The sequence below is a fragment of the Microtus oregoni genome, unplaced genomic scaffold (genome assembly GCF_018167655.1).
Source record: "Microtus oregoni isolate MIOR12 unplaced genomic scaffold, Mior012 000040F_ref0000088, whole genome shotgun sequence".
Lineage (NCBI taxonomy): Eukaryota > Metazoa > Chordata > Mammalia > Rodentia > Cricetidae > Microtus > Microtus oregoni.
This window is the reverse complement of record NW_024543207.1, coordinates 16,852,608-16,869,687: the sequence shown is the minus strand read 5'-3', so window position 1 is coordinate 16,869,687 and position 17,080 is coordinate 16,852,608. Positions and strand designations below refer to the sequence as shown.

Here is a 17,080-nt window from a genome sequence, read left to right as displayed (position 1 = left end):
ACTTCATGTCATGAAATATATAAATATAATGTGCTCTTCCATTGCTTAAAAAAGAATATTTAAAGAGATGACACCAACTCCAAGGTTCTGGGTTTGATTCCATCATCTGCATGGTTGTCTATGCTATTTATTAAGAGGCAGCATCTAAAGAAGCTAATAATAAAACAAAATTTTTAACTCACATTTGTGATAAAATTTGACTAAACCAAATTTTTTTTTTCTAAAGAAATGCCCATGCTACCATGCTGTTTTTTGAGCTACAATGAAGACAAACTATCAGCAGTGCCTGCAGCCTCCCCAAGGATGCAGGATCACCCCAAGAGAAAGCAGATACTCAGCATGGAGTGCTCTGGGAAGGTCCACACTGGGTCTGTCTGGCACAAGGCAAGCACAACACTGAGGAAGCTGATAGGATGACATCATGGCTAACAAGTTCCACGCTCCTTGTCCTGTACAGTCTGACTGGATTCCAGCAGCCTCACGTGAGAACCCTAACTGTGGTGACTTCTCTGCACCAAGAGAAAATAGACAACATAGCCTGCACCGGGGGCATACAGGCTGCCCTGATCTCAGTGTGGCTTTAAGAAGGGCATTGACATCTAGACTTCCGCACCCTCGTCTGAACACCGAGAATGGAATGGTACTCTACTAGAGTTGGCTCAACAGTCAAGGAAAATGTGACAGAAACGCAAACACTGCTGCAAAACTGTATGAATTGGCTTTGGAAAACAGGTAACCAACAAAAGGAAGAATATAAAAATTCTGTGATACAGTTTTCCTCTTCAAAAGTGTCATATTTACATAAGCTCCTTTCCCCTTTATAACTATTACAAAATTTCATTTTTTGAAATTGATTTCCAAAACCAAATTACTGATATTTTACTACAGAATGGCATTTGGCAAAGAAATTATCACATAACCCTATTGTTAGCTTATTCTTAATCAGTGTGCTTCATTAAGCATTTTTTCTGGAAAATTAAAATTGTTTCTCTAAAAAGATTCCATTTTTTCTATAATTCATTTTAAAAATCCAAGCATGTAGTGTTTACAAAATAGAGTCTCCTTGTGAGCTTTTACTGAGGAGCCTTTCTCCTCCCTCCATATGAAGAGGACACTGAGAGACACGCATCAGAAGACACACAGAGGGATGCTTGGTTCACGGTCCTCAGAGTTCCCTTCTCAGATGGAATACTAAGAGCCAAGCACAAGCCTACCGACTGCGGCTCACAGAAGCCCAGTGTGACTGCTCACAATGGAGCTGTAATTTCTGGCTGTTTCACCCTGAGCAAGTGAAAAATAAACAGAGGGGGGATTCAGCTATGAGAGAAACATGAGCGCCTCCTCTCCTGCGGGGGTCCATGAAGATATACCCGTGGCCTTATTCTCCTAGAAGGAAGCAATAACGGTTCATGCCTAGCATCTGCAACTGGTGGTTCCAGCCTCTGTGGATTCAAGATGGGGTTGATGGACCATGGCATGAAAGACAGTGGGCATCGTACCTCTCTTGGTAGCAATAGGACTGTCTTAGGGTTTTTATTTCTGTAAAGGGACACCATGACCAAGGCAACTCTTATAAAGAAAACACTTAATTGATGTGGTTTCCTTATAGTTTCAGAGGTTCAGTCCATCATCATCATGGCAGGGAACATGGTGGCATGCAGGCAGATATAGCTGAGTGTCCTAAATGTGGCAGGCAACAGGAAGCCAACTGAGACATTGGGTGGTATCCTGAGCATAGGAAACCTCAAAGCCCACCCCCACAGTTACACATTTCCCCCAACAAGACCATACCCAATCCAACTAAGCCATACCTAGTAATCATGCCACTCCCCATGAGACTATGGGGGCAATTACATTCACACTGCCACACTGACCCAGGATTTAGCACATTGAGCTGAAATGACCTAGACTCATTGAAGGAAAGCTTAATGAAAGCAATGGATTTGTCACGCTTTGCAACAACACTCCATATTTAGTGCCAGAAACATCTCACATGGCACAGGGCCATGCTGTCCTGCCTGGTATCCTGTCCTGACCCCAATAAATCCCCAGGAGAACTTGGATCTAATAAAGCAAAATTTGGAAAACTGGGATCCTTCCAGCCATACTTGGCTAGGCTGTTGCTCTGGGCTGTCCCCCAACCATCGCTGTTATCCAGCGAATGATCAGCACCCAGAAAGCAGTGACATCTGCCTCAGACTGGACTCACAGAAATACACACAGGAACAAGTTCCACAGCCATTGGTTGAAGTTCGAAAGCAGACATACACAACAGAGGGTCGTTAATAAGTGCCACTATCCACTCACAAGGCTCACAGTTTCTCAGTAAGAGTACCCCGATCATATTCTGTAACTCTTTCTGATACCAAGGAATGTCTTACGGATTTAATTTTATAGAATAACTTTGCAATAGTTATATATAAAAAGAAAAACATAAAACCCTTCCTTCCACATATAAACATGCAAAGACCTTGTGATTTCACCATGCATATATCATTCCATTTGATTCTATAGAAAATCACATGTATTTGGCAAGGCAGTGAGGCTGAAGTACTTTGGGAGTCATGGTGAAAATTATCTACAACAGCCATACTATGAATTTCCTGCCTCAGGCTCCCTGGATAGAAACAGAATGACCTGCACACGGGAAGTCTCAGAAGTAAGTACAGTAAAAATGTCACCTTGGCTTAGACCTTCAGGCACGCCTTGCTTAGGGGGATGGATATGAACAAGGCTGACAAGCCCTCCAGAGCAGAACCGTGTCAGAAGCCAGAATACAAAGCCAGTTTCCACCACGGCAAACACAGTACTAGTAAAGTTCACAGAGTTCGCAGCCCCTTCCATTTCCTAAGCACCTGGGCCTGCATGTCTCCAAACTAAACTTCAGAGTTCACTGTGGTCAACTCTGTGCTGCACGAATAGTGAAAACTCAGAGACAAAAAATTGGCCTCAACCAAACCCCGAGAACCAGAAAAGTAAGGTAGCCAAGCCTCTAGAGAAGTATTACCTCTATCAAGGCTGGGCGGCTGCAAACTAACCAGACTGAGTCTCTCTCTCCTCCCATTTTATATTCCCCCTAGTGCTGGGATTAAAGGTGTGTGACTCCCTAGGACTGGGATTAAAGGCCTGTGCCACCACTGCCCGGCATAAATAATTTATTTTTACACCTATGACTGCTCATAATTATTACCCACATGGTTCCTCCAATGACAACCAGGGCTTACTGGTATCATAGTAACCTATTTTCATGAAGACCCTGCATCCTGGAACATAAGATGTACATAGACGTAAGTTCCTCCACACTTCTGACTGCAGGAGATTTGACGGGCTTCTTGGCACAGGGGCCCTTAGCCTGGGAATCCCTTACCTGCGTGTTTGGTGGAAGTGGCACCTCTTCAGCGGGATCTTGGCCACATGTTCCTGTAGTCCCACAAACAGGACGCTCTGGCTGTGGAGGATTTGCAGGCTCCTGATGGGCTCCCTCCTCCTCTCTGGGAAAAGCTCGATTTCTTCCAGCAAACAGCTGCCTGAGGTCTGACTCAGGGGAGCCCGTACTTTCTTGATGGTGCCATAATCTGCAAAGACAAGACAGCAAGGAGATAAAGCTCACGGGGAGCACAGCCATCCTCAGAGAAGCAGAGTATACACAAAGCGCACAGCCATGATCACCAGCCCATGGCATCATCTGGGCATCTCTCAACAATGCAGAGACCTCTGCAGTGGGCCACTCAGGCAGTAATACTCCAGTTCAGACAGGGATGAGAGTGGCTGATCTACCCCTTGTGTCTTCAGTTGAAAGCCCAGGAACTAGGGCCATGCTACCCCCATCGCCCATCAAAACAGTTGCAGAATGCCAGGGGAGAAAAATCCCAAAGGGACAATCTGGGGTCCCTCACGTCAGTGAACTGAAGGCTGCCCAGGCACAAGGAGATTCGTGCTAATACAGGTCATTTTTGTGTGTTTGAACTTGACTCATGTCTGAACTGAGCCAAATCTCCTGGACCCCAGGTTCCCGTGGCGAGGGTTCTCCACACCACACAGACTTTGCAGATAGACATTAGGGACGCAGAGCAGGCTCGGTCTTTCTCCATCTTGCTAATGCTATGAACCTTGAATACCGTTCCTCATACTACACTGAGCCCAATCATAAAGTAATTTTCCTTTCCTACTTCATAACAATAATTTTGCTACTGTTATGATTCTTAATGTAAACATCTGATATGCAGGATATCTGGTATGCGACCCCCGTGAAAGGGTCATGTGACTCCCAGTGGGGTTGTGATCCACAGGTTAAGAACCGCTGTTTTAGCTCACACACCAGGGGTTTAACGGGGATGGATAACTCTTGCATCAGGGAGATGAATGGGAGCTTGAAGGCCACTTTCATTGTCTTGCAAAATCCTGATGTCTTAAAGCACCTCTAGTAACTATCACCTATATCTGTAGTCATCTCAAATGCAAAACCTGAATAAATTCACCATGATTTCATGTCGCAAATCATAGTGATTCTTATTCTACAAGCACAGATTAAGGTTTAGAAGTTATTTTAAAAGCAGAAATAAAACCAGAAAGTTTTGTCTGGAAGGAATTTCAAACAAACAAGTATAAAAGACAGAACAGAAAATACTTTACACTTTTTATCTTCATGGAAGTCCTTAGATAATAAGACTATTTACATTTAAAGAGAAACGTGTGTACACACGTATGCTAGCTTGACTTTAGTTAAAATGTAAATCTGAAATTTCTTCATTGAACATTTTCTCAATGAACTGGCTCCATAATAATGTGTACGGTGTTAGTAAAATTTGTGAAATTTTGCTTGTCACTTGTGAAATTGTCATTCCCTTGGTGTCAGGATTATTAGAGGATGGTCCTGAGACACAATGAAGCTCAATTCCATATCCGTGCAGCCTTTTCCTAGCTTGACAGAGCCCCATCTTTGCTTTTGGCTCCCCACACCCTGTCATCACCTTACCCTCTTCTAGTGACCTTGAAGATGACAGCGCAACAGGCAAGAAGCCATGCCTGTTCCCTGGACTTACATCAATTGAAATTTTATTTTTGCCTCTTATGCATCCACTTTTCTCCATTTCCTACACAGCATTATATAGACCTTATTTTATCTTATAAAAGGCCTTTGTATGATTTGCTCACATCATCCTGATGTGTGTACAGTTTTGTTTGCATGTTTCTCTTTATTATACAGTTATGTTTACCCCTGTTCTTTGCTTACTTACTTTATGACACTCCTCTCCAGTTCTTTCATGTCCCAATCTTTTATTTGTGTTTTTTCTTTCCACTAATCTTGTCCCTTATTTCAATCAATTACAGATTTTGTTTTTTTCTTTAAATAATATTTTTATTAATTCTTTGAGCATTCCATGCAATGTTTGATCATAGTCACATCTTCTTCCCCAACTACCCCCAGATCCACCCTCTTCAGCCTCATGTACCTACCCACCCAAATTGAAGTGATGTTTTATTTTTAAACACACTGAATACAAGTGAATACAAGTTGTGTTGCCCACCTTCTCTTGGCAGTGGGGTATGGAGTATGGTTGATATGGAACCAGGGTCCACATCATTAAAGAAAATTGACTCTCTCCTAACAGCTATCACATGCCAATAGCCCTTCAGCTAGTGGTGGGATTCCCTGCCATCTCTCCCCTGCACAACCTCCATACTAGGATTTTGTTTGACTTGAGCTTACACAGGTCTTGGGTGCACTGTCTCAACTGCTGGGCATTCCTGGATGCAATGCTCTATTGTGCTGGAAAACACCATTTCCTCTGACTTATTTCTGGCTCTTAGGATCTAACGTATTGTATATTATTCATATAGTTTTCCATCCTCTGTTCAATCATGATACAGCAGTTAGCTTTAACCAACATCTTAAACCAAACAACCACTCAACAGACAAGCACAGCCACAACTTTGAAGAGCACTGGGCTATGATCAAGAGAACAAATGTAAACATTTTTGGTGAAGACATAGAATACTTAGTTACTGAAATTAATGCAGAAATATTTTGAGCATATGGAAATATAAGTATATATAATACATATACTATATATAATACATATTATATATACTACATAAATATATATTATGCAGATAAAACTTCAAACCAAAAATAGATGTACTAAGGTCTACATGACACATTGTAACTAAAGGCTTCTCTTCCACCCTCCAGTTCCCAAGTAATCACTTAATATTAATGACAAACTGTTTGGCATATTTTCTCAGGCTTATTATTAACTAGCTCTTGCAAGCCAAACTAACCCATTTTTATTATTCTATATTTTTACCGCAAGTCTTGTGGCCTGTTACCTCACATATTGCTTTTCCAGAAGCTGCTGGCTTTTCCCTTGATTCCTTGTTCTTTCTCCCTGTATTCAATTTGGCTTTCCTGCCTAACTATATTCTGCCCTTCCATAGGCCAAAGCAACTTCTTTATTAACCAATGGTGATAAAACCTATTCACAGCATACAGAGGGGTGTCCCTCATCAACATGTCATAGTTAAAATTGAAAGACTACAGGACAAAGAACGAGTATTAAGAATTGCAAGAGAAATCCCCTGAATTTATGAGGACTAACCATCAGTCCAGCATCAGACCTCTTGGCATAAGCCCTGAGTACCAGCAAAGTTTGGAAGAATAAAGTCCTGCTTCTGAAAGAAAATGAAGAAATATTTTCTCCAACTACACTATCAGCTGAAACCGATGAAGAAATAAAGGCATCTCAAGAAAAGCACAAACTGAAGCAATTTGTAATCAACTTGGCAGTGCAGAACAAGTTTAAAAGAATTTAGAGGAGGAAAAAAGTCTTAATTTGGGGGCAAAGGAAGAAATACATTTTTTTAGAAATAATAAAAAAATAAATCACGACCAAATCAGCAAATTGGGAAACTATTTATATTACAAGAATGGAGAAGAAAAACAAGATATTTGAATCAACCAAAGGGGAGAAAACAATGAAATCTCAAGAATCTGTTACTTTCTTTCAGTAATAACTCAGAATGTAAGTGATCTTAGCTACTGAATTAAAATACACAGCCCAACTGATTGGATAAAAACACCTTCTAATTGTTTTTGCCTGTGGCTCACTCTCTGCCCTTATATGTCACAATACAGCTCAATGTAGGTATCGACAAATGTGTGCACGCAAGTACACACACACACATCCCGAAATCAAGCACACAGGCTTTCAGAGAGTATCCTTTCTCCAGCTCTCTACTCTACAGCATTCTTTCTTAGTAAATGGTCTCTCTTTTTGTCTATAAAGAGTCATCAAACATAGCGAATTGGAGGCCTCTCTGGCAGGACTTGCCCTGTCACACTGTAGAATTTGATCACAACTTTGATTCTGACCACACAGCATGAGCACTTTAAATTATCCATGCACACATGCCATTAAAATAAAAAACAACAGATGCTGTGTGAAAGCTTTTGCTAGGATGAGATGACTGTATGCTATGAGTGGCGGTGTTTTTATTGGACTTACAAAGCTTATAGAAATAGCCGTCTACTTATAGCGAATAAAAAGTTCTTCTAGCATCCTGATATATTCCATAAAATGAAATGATCAAATAGGTTTACCTGTGCATTGTATTGGAATGCTTGATTATAAAAATTGCTGTTTAAGTATGCTGATGAATTCTATTAATAACTGCTAAATAAATTTTGGTTTTGGATTCCAACAGAATTTCCAGCCATTCCTAAAATGACTGGATGTAAGCAGATTTCTGCCATTTTGTACTATGTATTTATGCAAAACAGCATTCTGTTTTCTATAACTTGAAAGACCAAATACCAACCAGGTTCAAATTGTTTGTTAAACATTAAACAAACACATTCACTGGTCTGCAGTCTTGGTATTTTATTTCATAAACGATAAGGGTATAGGTATATTTAGAAATCTAGAATTTGTTTTACAACAAATTTCTTTAGGCTTTATTGTCAGTGCATGTTTAATGTGTAGGCCATTTTCTTATGTATATATACCTTGAGTCACTGGGAGAGTTATCAAGTGAAATGGAGTCGCGAGAGGAATTAGTTTAAGAAGAACTAGTCTCCAAGAAACACACTTCCCTGGCAAAGACACATGCAAACTCAATAGCAAAGGTTGTAAGTTAATATACCAATAAGGTTGAAGAAAAATTAAGTAGATGTCTCTGCTGTCACATCTGATAAAGAAGTCAAGACAAAATCAGTCAGAAGACATAACAGGTCAAATTATATTGATAAGGGAACGACTCACAATAGTACTGCAGGCATACCCAGCCAGACACAGTGGCATAACCATTCTTATGCTAGAAAAACAAGGCAGGTATGTAAACACATTTAAATAATTATATATGAAATGAACATTTCAAAGAGCAAGAGAAGAGGGTGACAGCCTAAAGATATAAAGAATATATTTTATATCTTCTGGAGGGGTGTCTCCCCAGACCACCCCTCCAGAAACTTCCATGACATGCCTGTTAGTGACAACAGTGGAATTCTTCTTGGCTGAGACCAATACTCTGTAGAAACAACCCCCAACATTGGCTTTGGGTAATGATCAATGAAAGCATGGAAGACCAGGCATAAATCTGAGGGTGCATAGGAAACGAACCTTTCAGGGGAACCGTCATTATAACAACAAAGAGTAATTTTCTTGTCAACCATCTTTGCCATTAGGAAAAAGAATGAAGGGGAAGACAAAGTAAAAAGAAAATGGTTTAAAAAGGTAAAGTTTGCAGTGTCATAAGAAAGAGACTAAGTTTAATTTCAACTCGACTACTGGGGAAAGAAATATTTCAAAATCTTTGCAAACAATCCTAGACGTGAGAAATGGCCCTGGAAAATCAAGCCTTGCTTTCCCAACCTCCTCCACAGGAAAATAGGTTCATGTCTTAGGACAAAGATGTCACTGAACAAGCTATGGGAAGAGTGTCTGGAAACAAGGTTGAGTCTTTTCACTAGGAAGATAAGCCGAAATAGAATGAAAGTATACTCTAGGAGTAGAGTTTGATTATCAAGCTACGAGAGCAGAGTTCTTCATGGAAATGGAGAGATGGATGTGGCAGAGAAGCAACAATGGCGGACCCCGCCAAGCCTTACTCATGTGAGGAGTTGGAAATGCACAGGACATCTAGAGGAGCACCATCCAGTGGGGGCAGACTACAGTCCATGGAAGTAACTAAAAGTATTGTCCTGAAGCCATTGGTTTCTAATGGCTCAGATATTGATTTTAGTTATATATTTTATTTGCTACAGTGATGGAGGAAGGTCATTGGCTAATAAAGGAACTGCCTTGGTCCATTTTATTGGTTAGAGGATAGGTGGGAGGGGTAAACAGAACAGAACGCTGGGAGGAACAGGAAGTGAGGTCAGAGACTCCACAGCTCTGCTCTCTCGGGAGCAGATGCCTCAGAGAGAGACGCCATGCCCCGCTCCTGGGATGAAGCTCCGACCCAGGATGGACTAGACTAGAATCTTCCTGGTAAGCGCACCTTGGGGTGCCATACACAGATGATTAGAGATGGGCTACATTAATATGTGAGAATTAGCCTAGAAGAGAATGGGCCAAGCAGTGTTTAAAAGAATACAGTGTCCGTGTAATTATTTCGGGGCATAAGCTAGCCGGGTAGGCGGCTGGGATGTTGGGGACGCAGCCTCACCGCTGCCCTTATTACTTCATATGGCGCCCACGTGGACAACTGCTTCCACATAAAGCCTGAGACAGCTTGGGAAATAATTCTAGAACAAAATGAAAGCATTGTGCCTGGTTTCTTGGTAGCAGCAATTTCTCGGTTCTACTCTGCCTGCTAGAGGCAAGAAAGCACCTCATCTAAGAGAGGCTTCCTGACTCAGCTTTAGCTGCAAAGCCTGCAGCTCATTAAGAGGTCCTGCCGCGAAACACTTAAAAGGTGTTGACGAAAAGCTGAACGCATGCTTTTCGGTTTTCAGCCGTAGCAGGAAAAAAGCTGCGCCGTTTAAAAATGCCGGCTTTCTGGGCCATCCTGCCAGGGCAAACTCTGACTGTTTGAGGCAGGAGGGCCAGCTACCGAGAGAGGACTTGAGTGTTGTCTGCTGAAGCTCGCTTGCTGGCAGGGACCTTGAAATGCCATAGAGTTGTCACAGTAAACGTGGCTACAGCCAGTACCTCAGCCATGTGGCTGGAAAGCTAAGGAATGGACTGGATCTAGCTGGCAAAGCCACGCCTTTAATCCTACCCATATTCCTCAGTAATTTAAAGGCTCATGTGGTCAGAAAAAGAAAGATATACAGTAAAGAGAGATTCAAAGACAGAGAAAATTTCTGAATGGTTTGAAGTTTGTTAAAAATATATGCAGACTAAAATTTAAAGTTCTTAAAGTAACAAAAAAAAGGAAGAGAGTTGTTGTGTGTGGTAGCACACGCCTTTAATCCCACTGCCTAGAAGGCAGAGACAAACAGATCTCTGTGAGTTCAAGGTGTAGTAGTGTACACCTTTAATCCCAAATGCCTGGGAGGCAGAGACAGGCGGATCTCTGAGAGTTCAAAGACAGCCTGGTCTACAGAGTTACTTCAGGTCAAAGATACAGAGAACCTGTCTCAAAAAGCAAAGAGTTAAAAGTAAAAATAAAATAGAGGTTAAAATAAAATGAACAAAGATGGAAAATACACAGAGAATTTTGATACTGTATGCTATTATGCTCTCTTTAAATTATTTAAATGCTGAGGAAGGAGCAACAGATGCTAAAAGATATTTATTTATAAATACTGCTGAACTAATCCAACATAGATATTATGAATTTGGATCTAAGGATATGATACTTTGGAAAGGAGTTTCTTATTTTGTTTTCACAGAGGATGAGACACTGTTCATTTCTTCTATTCCGATTTGGTATGATGGACCACGCCCTCCTGAAGGGTTGGTGTAAACATCTTCAGAAAATTGCTTCGCTCAACTGCCAACTGAGAAGAAACTAGCATACAGGTTATACCATGAAAGACCTAATTAACTACGCCCCATTCAGCAGGAAGCAGTTTGGAGAGAAATAACTGCGCCCATATTCCCAAAAAATGTTTATAAATGTTCTTTTACATTTAAAGGGGGATATGATATAGGTATGAATAATTTGCATTAGTATAGATTTTGCTTTATTGATAGAGATTTACGGTCAATTCTGTTATATGTATATGTATTTCTGATATTGATTAAGGTATTGTGATTGTGTAGTTCATTATTAAAATGTAATATATAATTAGGAAATATAGGTTGTTGATGGATAATCATAAATAATAGTCAAGTTTGTAGTCATGTTAGTTAATATTTTCTAGATGTGCGTAAATATATTTTAGATAGGCATTCTCCATATTTTTCAAAGATTATAGAATATGGCATTTTAAATGTTTTAATAACTGAGGACTTTTCATGACAATGAGACACTCTGCTCCTGGCAGCACCAATCTACTTCAAGAGGAAGATGGGCATCGAAGAGGCACCTGATGGAGTTTGATAGCCATTTGGGCAAGAAACTGCTCTTGCCTGGACTATTGCATAAACTGGACACAGAGAACCCACAGAGAGAGGACTACTGAACTTGCCTAAGGTGAGATGATCTTTCGGGGTTCCTGATTCATGAAAGAGTCTGCGAGACATTCTGCAGGACACAACAGATAGTGACTGAACTGACTTTGAATTTTCCTGCTTTATGGAAATGTCTGCTGGATACCATGGGCCTGAAGGCTGAAGATGGATGCCCCAATGGTACAGAGGAACTTTGGGTGACTGTCCAGGCAGCGAGATGTCTCTGTCATTTCTATAGTTTAAAAGTTGCTTTTTTCTTGTTTGCTTAGGTAGTATTGTATCTTTCTGGAGTCTTTGATGGAGTTAAGAATAGTTAGTTATAGTTATAGTTTTCCTTAGTTATGATAAAGATTATTGTAACTTTTACTTGATAACTGTTTTGTTATATGTAATTTTGCTATGTTAAAGTTAAAGCCTTTTTTTTGTTTAAACTGAAAAAGGGGAAATGATGGAGGAAGGTCATTGGCTAATAAAGGAACTGCCTTGGTCCATTTTATTGGTTAGAGGATAGGTGGGAGGGGTAAACAGAACAGAACGCTGGGAGGAACAGGAAGTGAGGTCAGAGACTCCACAGCTCTGCTCTCTCGGGAGCAGATGCCTCAGAGAGAGACGCCATGCCCCGCTCCTGGGATGAAGCTCCGACCCAGGATGGACTAGGCTAGAATCTTCCTGGTAAGCGCACCTTGGGGTGCCATACACAGATGATTAGAGATGGGCTACATTAATATGTGAGAATTAGCCTAGAAGAGAATGGGCCAAGCAGTGTTTAAAAGAATACAGTGTCCGTGTAATTATTTCGGGGCATAAGCTAGCCGGGTAGGCGGCTGGGATGTTGGGGACGCAGCCTCGCCGCTGCCCTTATTACTTCACTACAGTATTTATTATTTATGTGATTTTTTAGTATATGAACATAAGATTATTTAGATATCTTAATTGTCTTATGAAATCTTTGAAAGACATGTATATGTTCATTTTAATTACTTATAGCCATTTCAGATGCCGCAGCTTAAGGTTACCGACAGCTCAGGGATATATATAATGAGATCTTGGTACTGTCTATAGAAAGCCAGGTGCCTACCACCCCACCCCTAAACAAGCCACAACTCCAACCCCAACATGAAGAGCTTCATCTTTATGAATAACATATTAAATGCTGCTATATTATTCCATTTCAATAAAATATTCGATAATCTGTGAGTGTGATTTTCACGGTTGAGATTTAGCTTAACCAAGGCCATAAATCTCCAGGTGTGTCTGTGAGGACATTCTTAGAGATACCAAGCAGAAATGGGAGAGCCACCTTGAATGTGGGTCACACTCTCCCACGCGCTGTGGTCTCAGAATGAATGAAAGCAGGAAAGTAGCATTCTCTCCAGTCTACCCCCCAAACACCGACTCCCACCTCCATCTTTCTTGCCACGATGGCATGTCCTTGAAATAATTCCTTCCTTAAGTTATGTCTCGTTAGGCATTTGTTACAGCAGGATGGCTCACACGCTGAACTGTCCCAATTACCCTGGACGTCAATTAAAATGATACCACGAAGCTGAAGCAGCACTGTACAGACTACACCACCAGTGAGTGCAGCCATGAGCCCAGAAGCCAGGCTATAACTCCTGGGAGAGAAGGGATCACAAGCAGATATCTGATGACCCAGGAGAGTGGATGCAATTACTGTGAGGTCATTTCCGAACCAGAGAGATTGATATAAAGCAGGCCTGACCTAAATGAAGGTTCTACCAGTTCTTCATTGCCTAGAGTTTTCCATTCTTCTAGAAGTGAAGCGTGCACTACTCTTTGTTGGAATGTGGCTCTCTACCACAGTGTTAGAATGACATCGACAAGACAGGATGGCCACAGCCTCAATACAACACACATGCTATAGTCAAGATCCTAAACACCTGTACAGGATGACACAACATGCTGATACAGATGGAAATCAAGAAGAAATGAAACATAAAATACTTGATTGTTTTATACTAATTTCAAAAACTAGAGTCATTTGAAAGAAGAGACCCTCACATGAGAAAATAAGTTGGATCTTCCCCATAAGATCCAACTGTAGGGCATTTTCCTAATCAGTGATTGATTAAAAAGGATGCATTGTGGGTGGTACTATCCCTGGACTGGTCATCCTGGGTTCTATAAGAAAGCAGGCTGAGCAAGCCATTGGGGAATAGACCAGTAAGCAACACCCCTCCATGACCTCTGCACCAGTTCCTCCTTCCAGATTCCCGCACTGTTTGAGTTCCTGAAGATGGACCGTGACTTGGAAGTGTCCTTCCAAAGTTGTTTTAGTTCATGGTGTCTTCTCACAGTGACAGCAGCCCTCACTAGGACACATGAGTTATTCCTGCATGAAGCTAAAAGGTCTAAATCATAATGTAGAAGAACAGAAGGAGACAGAACGCAGGTAAAATTTCCCTCTAATGTAGAACATTTTGTCAGTCTTTTTCTTGGGGAATATGAATAATGGGGTTTTGCCATCTGTCAATAGAAACACTTGTCTAAATTAAACTTTCAAATGCCAGCACACAACAGTTGGCAGGACCTACTGTGACATTTTCAATTTGGCCATTGAGGAAATCAATGCCAAGCCAGGCTCCAGAAGTTCAACGGACAGGCTACCAAGCCAGTATTTGGAATCTTTTTACACAGACCAAGTGCTTTGTCTGGATTTGTCTGAAATATCTTTATTCTGAAATCACAGGCAGAGAATCTCTCCAACCGTCCGTCAGCAGCAGCAGTATGGCTGGTGTGTCACTGAATGGCAGTTGAGAGGGCAGAACCTTTGATAATTGGTGGTTACTCAAGACAGAACTGAAGCTTTGGTTTCCGGGCCTGTGCTTGTCTTACGAAGCTCACTGCGAAGATCCAACACTCCTGCGCTGCCAAGCCCAGGACAACTCCAGGGCAGTATAGCCTGAGTAACCCATGGGCAGATGAAGCAAGCAAAGCAACAAAACCACTTCAAAAAGGAAAAAAAAAAAAAAACCAACAGCAACAAAAATCCCAAGCCAAAAAGAACTACTACTGTTTCATTTAAAAAAAATTAAAGACTTAAAGGCTTGTATAAACACTAGAGTTTACAATAAAACAGCCCTTCTGTAAGCATTTGGTCTGATGCATAAGTTGTAATAAACAAAATTTCATTATTAGTGGCTGAGATTTAATTGTTCCTTTGCCTTTGGGGGAAAACAGCAGATCTTTTCTAATTTCAAGAGTTTCAACAAGACTCTATTTTTCACTTAGACAGCATTAGTCAATTTAAATATAATCAGTTGTAACCATCTCTCCCTGGTGAGCAGGTATGGCATTTAATAAGACAGGAACTGTTATGAACCCAACTGCATCTGCCCAAAACGCCGAGACTAAAGTCGACACTGTCTCAGGATGCAACTGTGTTTGGAGATACAGTGTTTAAAATGTATACATGTGGTCAGTGTAGGTTCTCATCTGATGGGACTGGTGTCCTTACAGGAACAATAGACCAACACACACACACACGCACGCACGCACGCATGCACACACACACACACGCACACATGGCAGGCACAGAGTAGGACCATGAGAGGATTGACAGAGAGAAAGAGAGAGACTAGGGTGTTTACAAGCCGGGGATACAGACAATTGGATGAAGGAATCCTAGACGTTTTACATTGGACTTCCAGCCCCCACAGTTGCCATCTCCTGAGCATTCATTCTGGTGATCTTAGCAGGTTCATATATATATGTGTGTGTGTGTGTGTGTGTGTGTGTGTGTGTATGGTATATATACATACATGTACCTTCATATATACCCATATATCTTCATATATAACTATATATTTTCATATCTCTCTATATAAATATATACATCCAAGTCAAAAGTCAAGAAACACAAAAAGTAGAGTTGGTTCTCCAGATAATTTTTCCAGAGCAATTTAAAAACTACATTATCTTTTTTCTAAATTACTGTAATTCAAATTTCAATCCAAACAATTTGTAAAGTTTGCACTGGGAGATGGGAATTCAAGCCAGTGCTATATATACACCAAACATGCACAAGGTAATCCCTGTACAATAGAAACATAAATGAATGTTAGGTTAAATTGTTTTAATTTTGTATGATCACAGAATTAATATTGTAAGCAGCTTATTATTTTTAATCATTTTCATATTAGCACATATACAGAATATATATACATATACATATATATACACACACGCATACATAATGCAGGACTTGGATATATTCAGACATACATAGAGTATACATATACATGCACACACCTATGGCATACAGAAGTTACAAAGGGTGATATAGGACAGGTATAATTTTGATAATGTGTAGTTAAAATATAATAATTTTCATAGAAGATGCCTTTTTTCAAACTTTTGTGTTGAGAGACAGAGAGATGGTGTGTGTGTGTGTGTGTGTGTGTGTGTGAGAAAGAGAGACAGATAGACAGACAGATGGTGTGTGTGTGTGTGTGTGCGTGTGTGAAAGAGAGAGAGATGGTGTGTGTGTGTGTGTGCGCGCGCGCGCGCCGGTCTGCAAACTCATGGGCACACATGCAGAGGAGGCTGTTAGGGGACTGGCTCTATTATTCTCTGCCTTGATTTCTTGAGCCAGCTATAGGGCTTCTCATTGAATCTAGGGTTAGACTGGCAGCCACCATGCTTGAGCACCTCTCCTGCTTCTGGTCACCCCACTAGGGTTTCAGGTATGTGTGACCACACCAGCTTTTTACCGGTTTCTGGAGATTTGAACACAGGTTTTTATTCTTGTGCAGTGAGTACTCTTATCTGGCTAAACTATCTATACAGTCCTAGATTGAATTTCTTAGGACAGAGTTTCTAGAACCTAGGTTTGCAAGCATTTCAAAAGTAACATAAAAACATGTTTTGCAGGAAGAAAGCAAGTGGATGAATGAGGGAGAGGAGAAAAGCAAAGAAAAGAGACATGGTCAATACGCAACTTCTGCCACACTGTGAAAACAATACTGCCTTTTGATATTTGGGCATGATCACATAATCTTCAACTCACTGCACCTCATACATGATGAAATAAAAGCTCAAGACATACATGAGAGCCATTGTACTTTATATGAAGAAAGATGGCCTAATCTTCATACAGCTATGCATTCTGACCAATAAAAGATGACTCAGAAAGTCTTATTATTTTCAGAATAACAGTCAAATATACTTTCAATACATAGGATAAACATGTCCCGTCTGAAATGTGATAATGATTTTAAAAGACAGAGATGTTCAAGCCACAGATGCATGACTTCACTCTGTCAGGAAAGGACAACGATCCTGCCAAAAGATAAAGGCAAATTTCCCCGGGAATACAGATAAAGGTGAGGGAGTATCACCAAGTGCCAAGTCTACTATCTGTGCTCTGTTCTTTATCACACCTCTGAAGTCTGTCGTATTTGAGGGGATGCTTTCTATTCCAGTTCCCAGGCGCTGAATACAGAGCAGACGGAAAGGTACACAGAGTCTTATACAATGGGCCCCTGTGATGGCCAGAG

General features: G+C 40.8%; 1 protein-coding gene across 4 annotated transcripts in view; it reads right to left on the bottom strand.

Annotated features, from left to right (window-relative positions):
- The window catches only part of Sema5a (semaphorin 5A), a 432,322-nt gene that overhangs the window by 81,481 nt on the left and 333,761 nt on the right, over nucleotides 1-17,080 (bottom strand). For all 4 annotated transcript variants that reach the window (XM_041632016.1, XM_041632019.1, XM_041632017.1 and 1 more), the window contains one exon: nucleotides 3,368-3,575. In XM_041632016.1, the coding sequence (XP_041487950.1) occupies nucleotides 3,368-3,575 (208 nt within the window). The remainder of the gene's footprint in view (nucleotides 1-3,367; nucleotides 3,576-17,080) is intronic.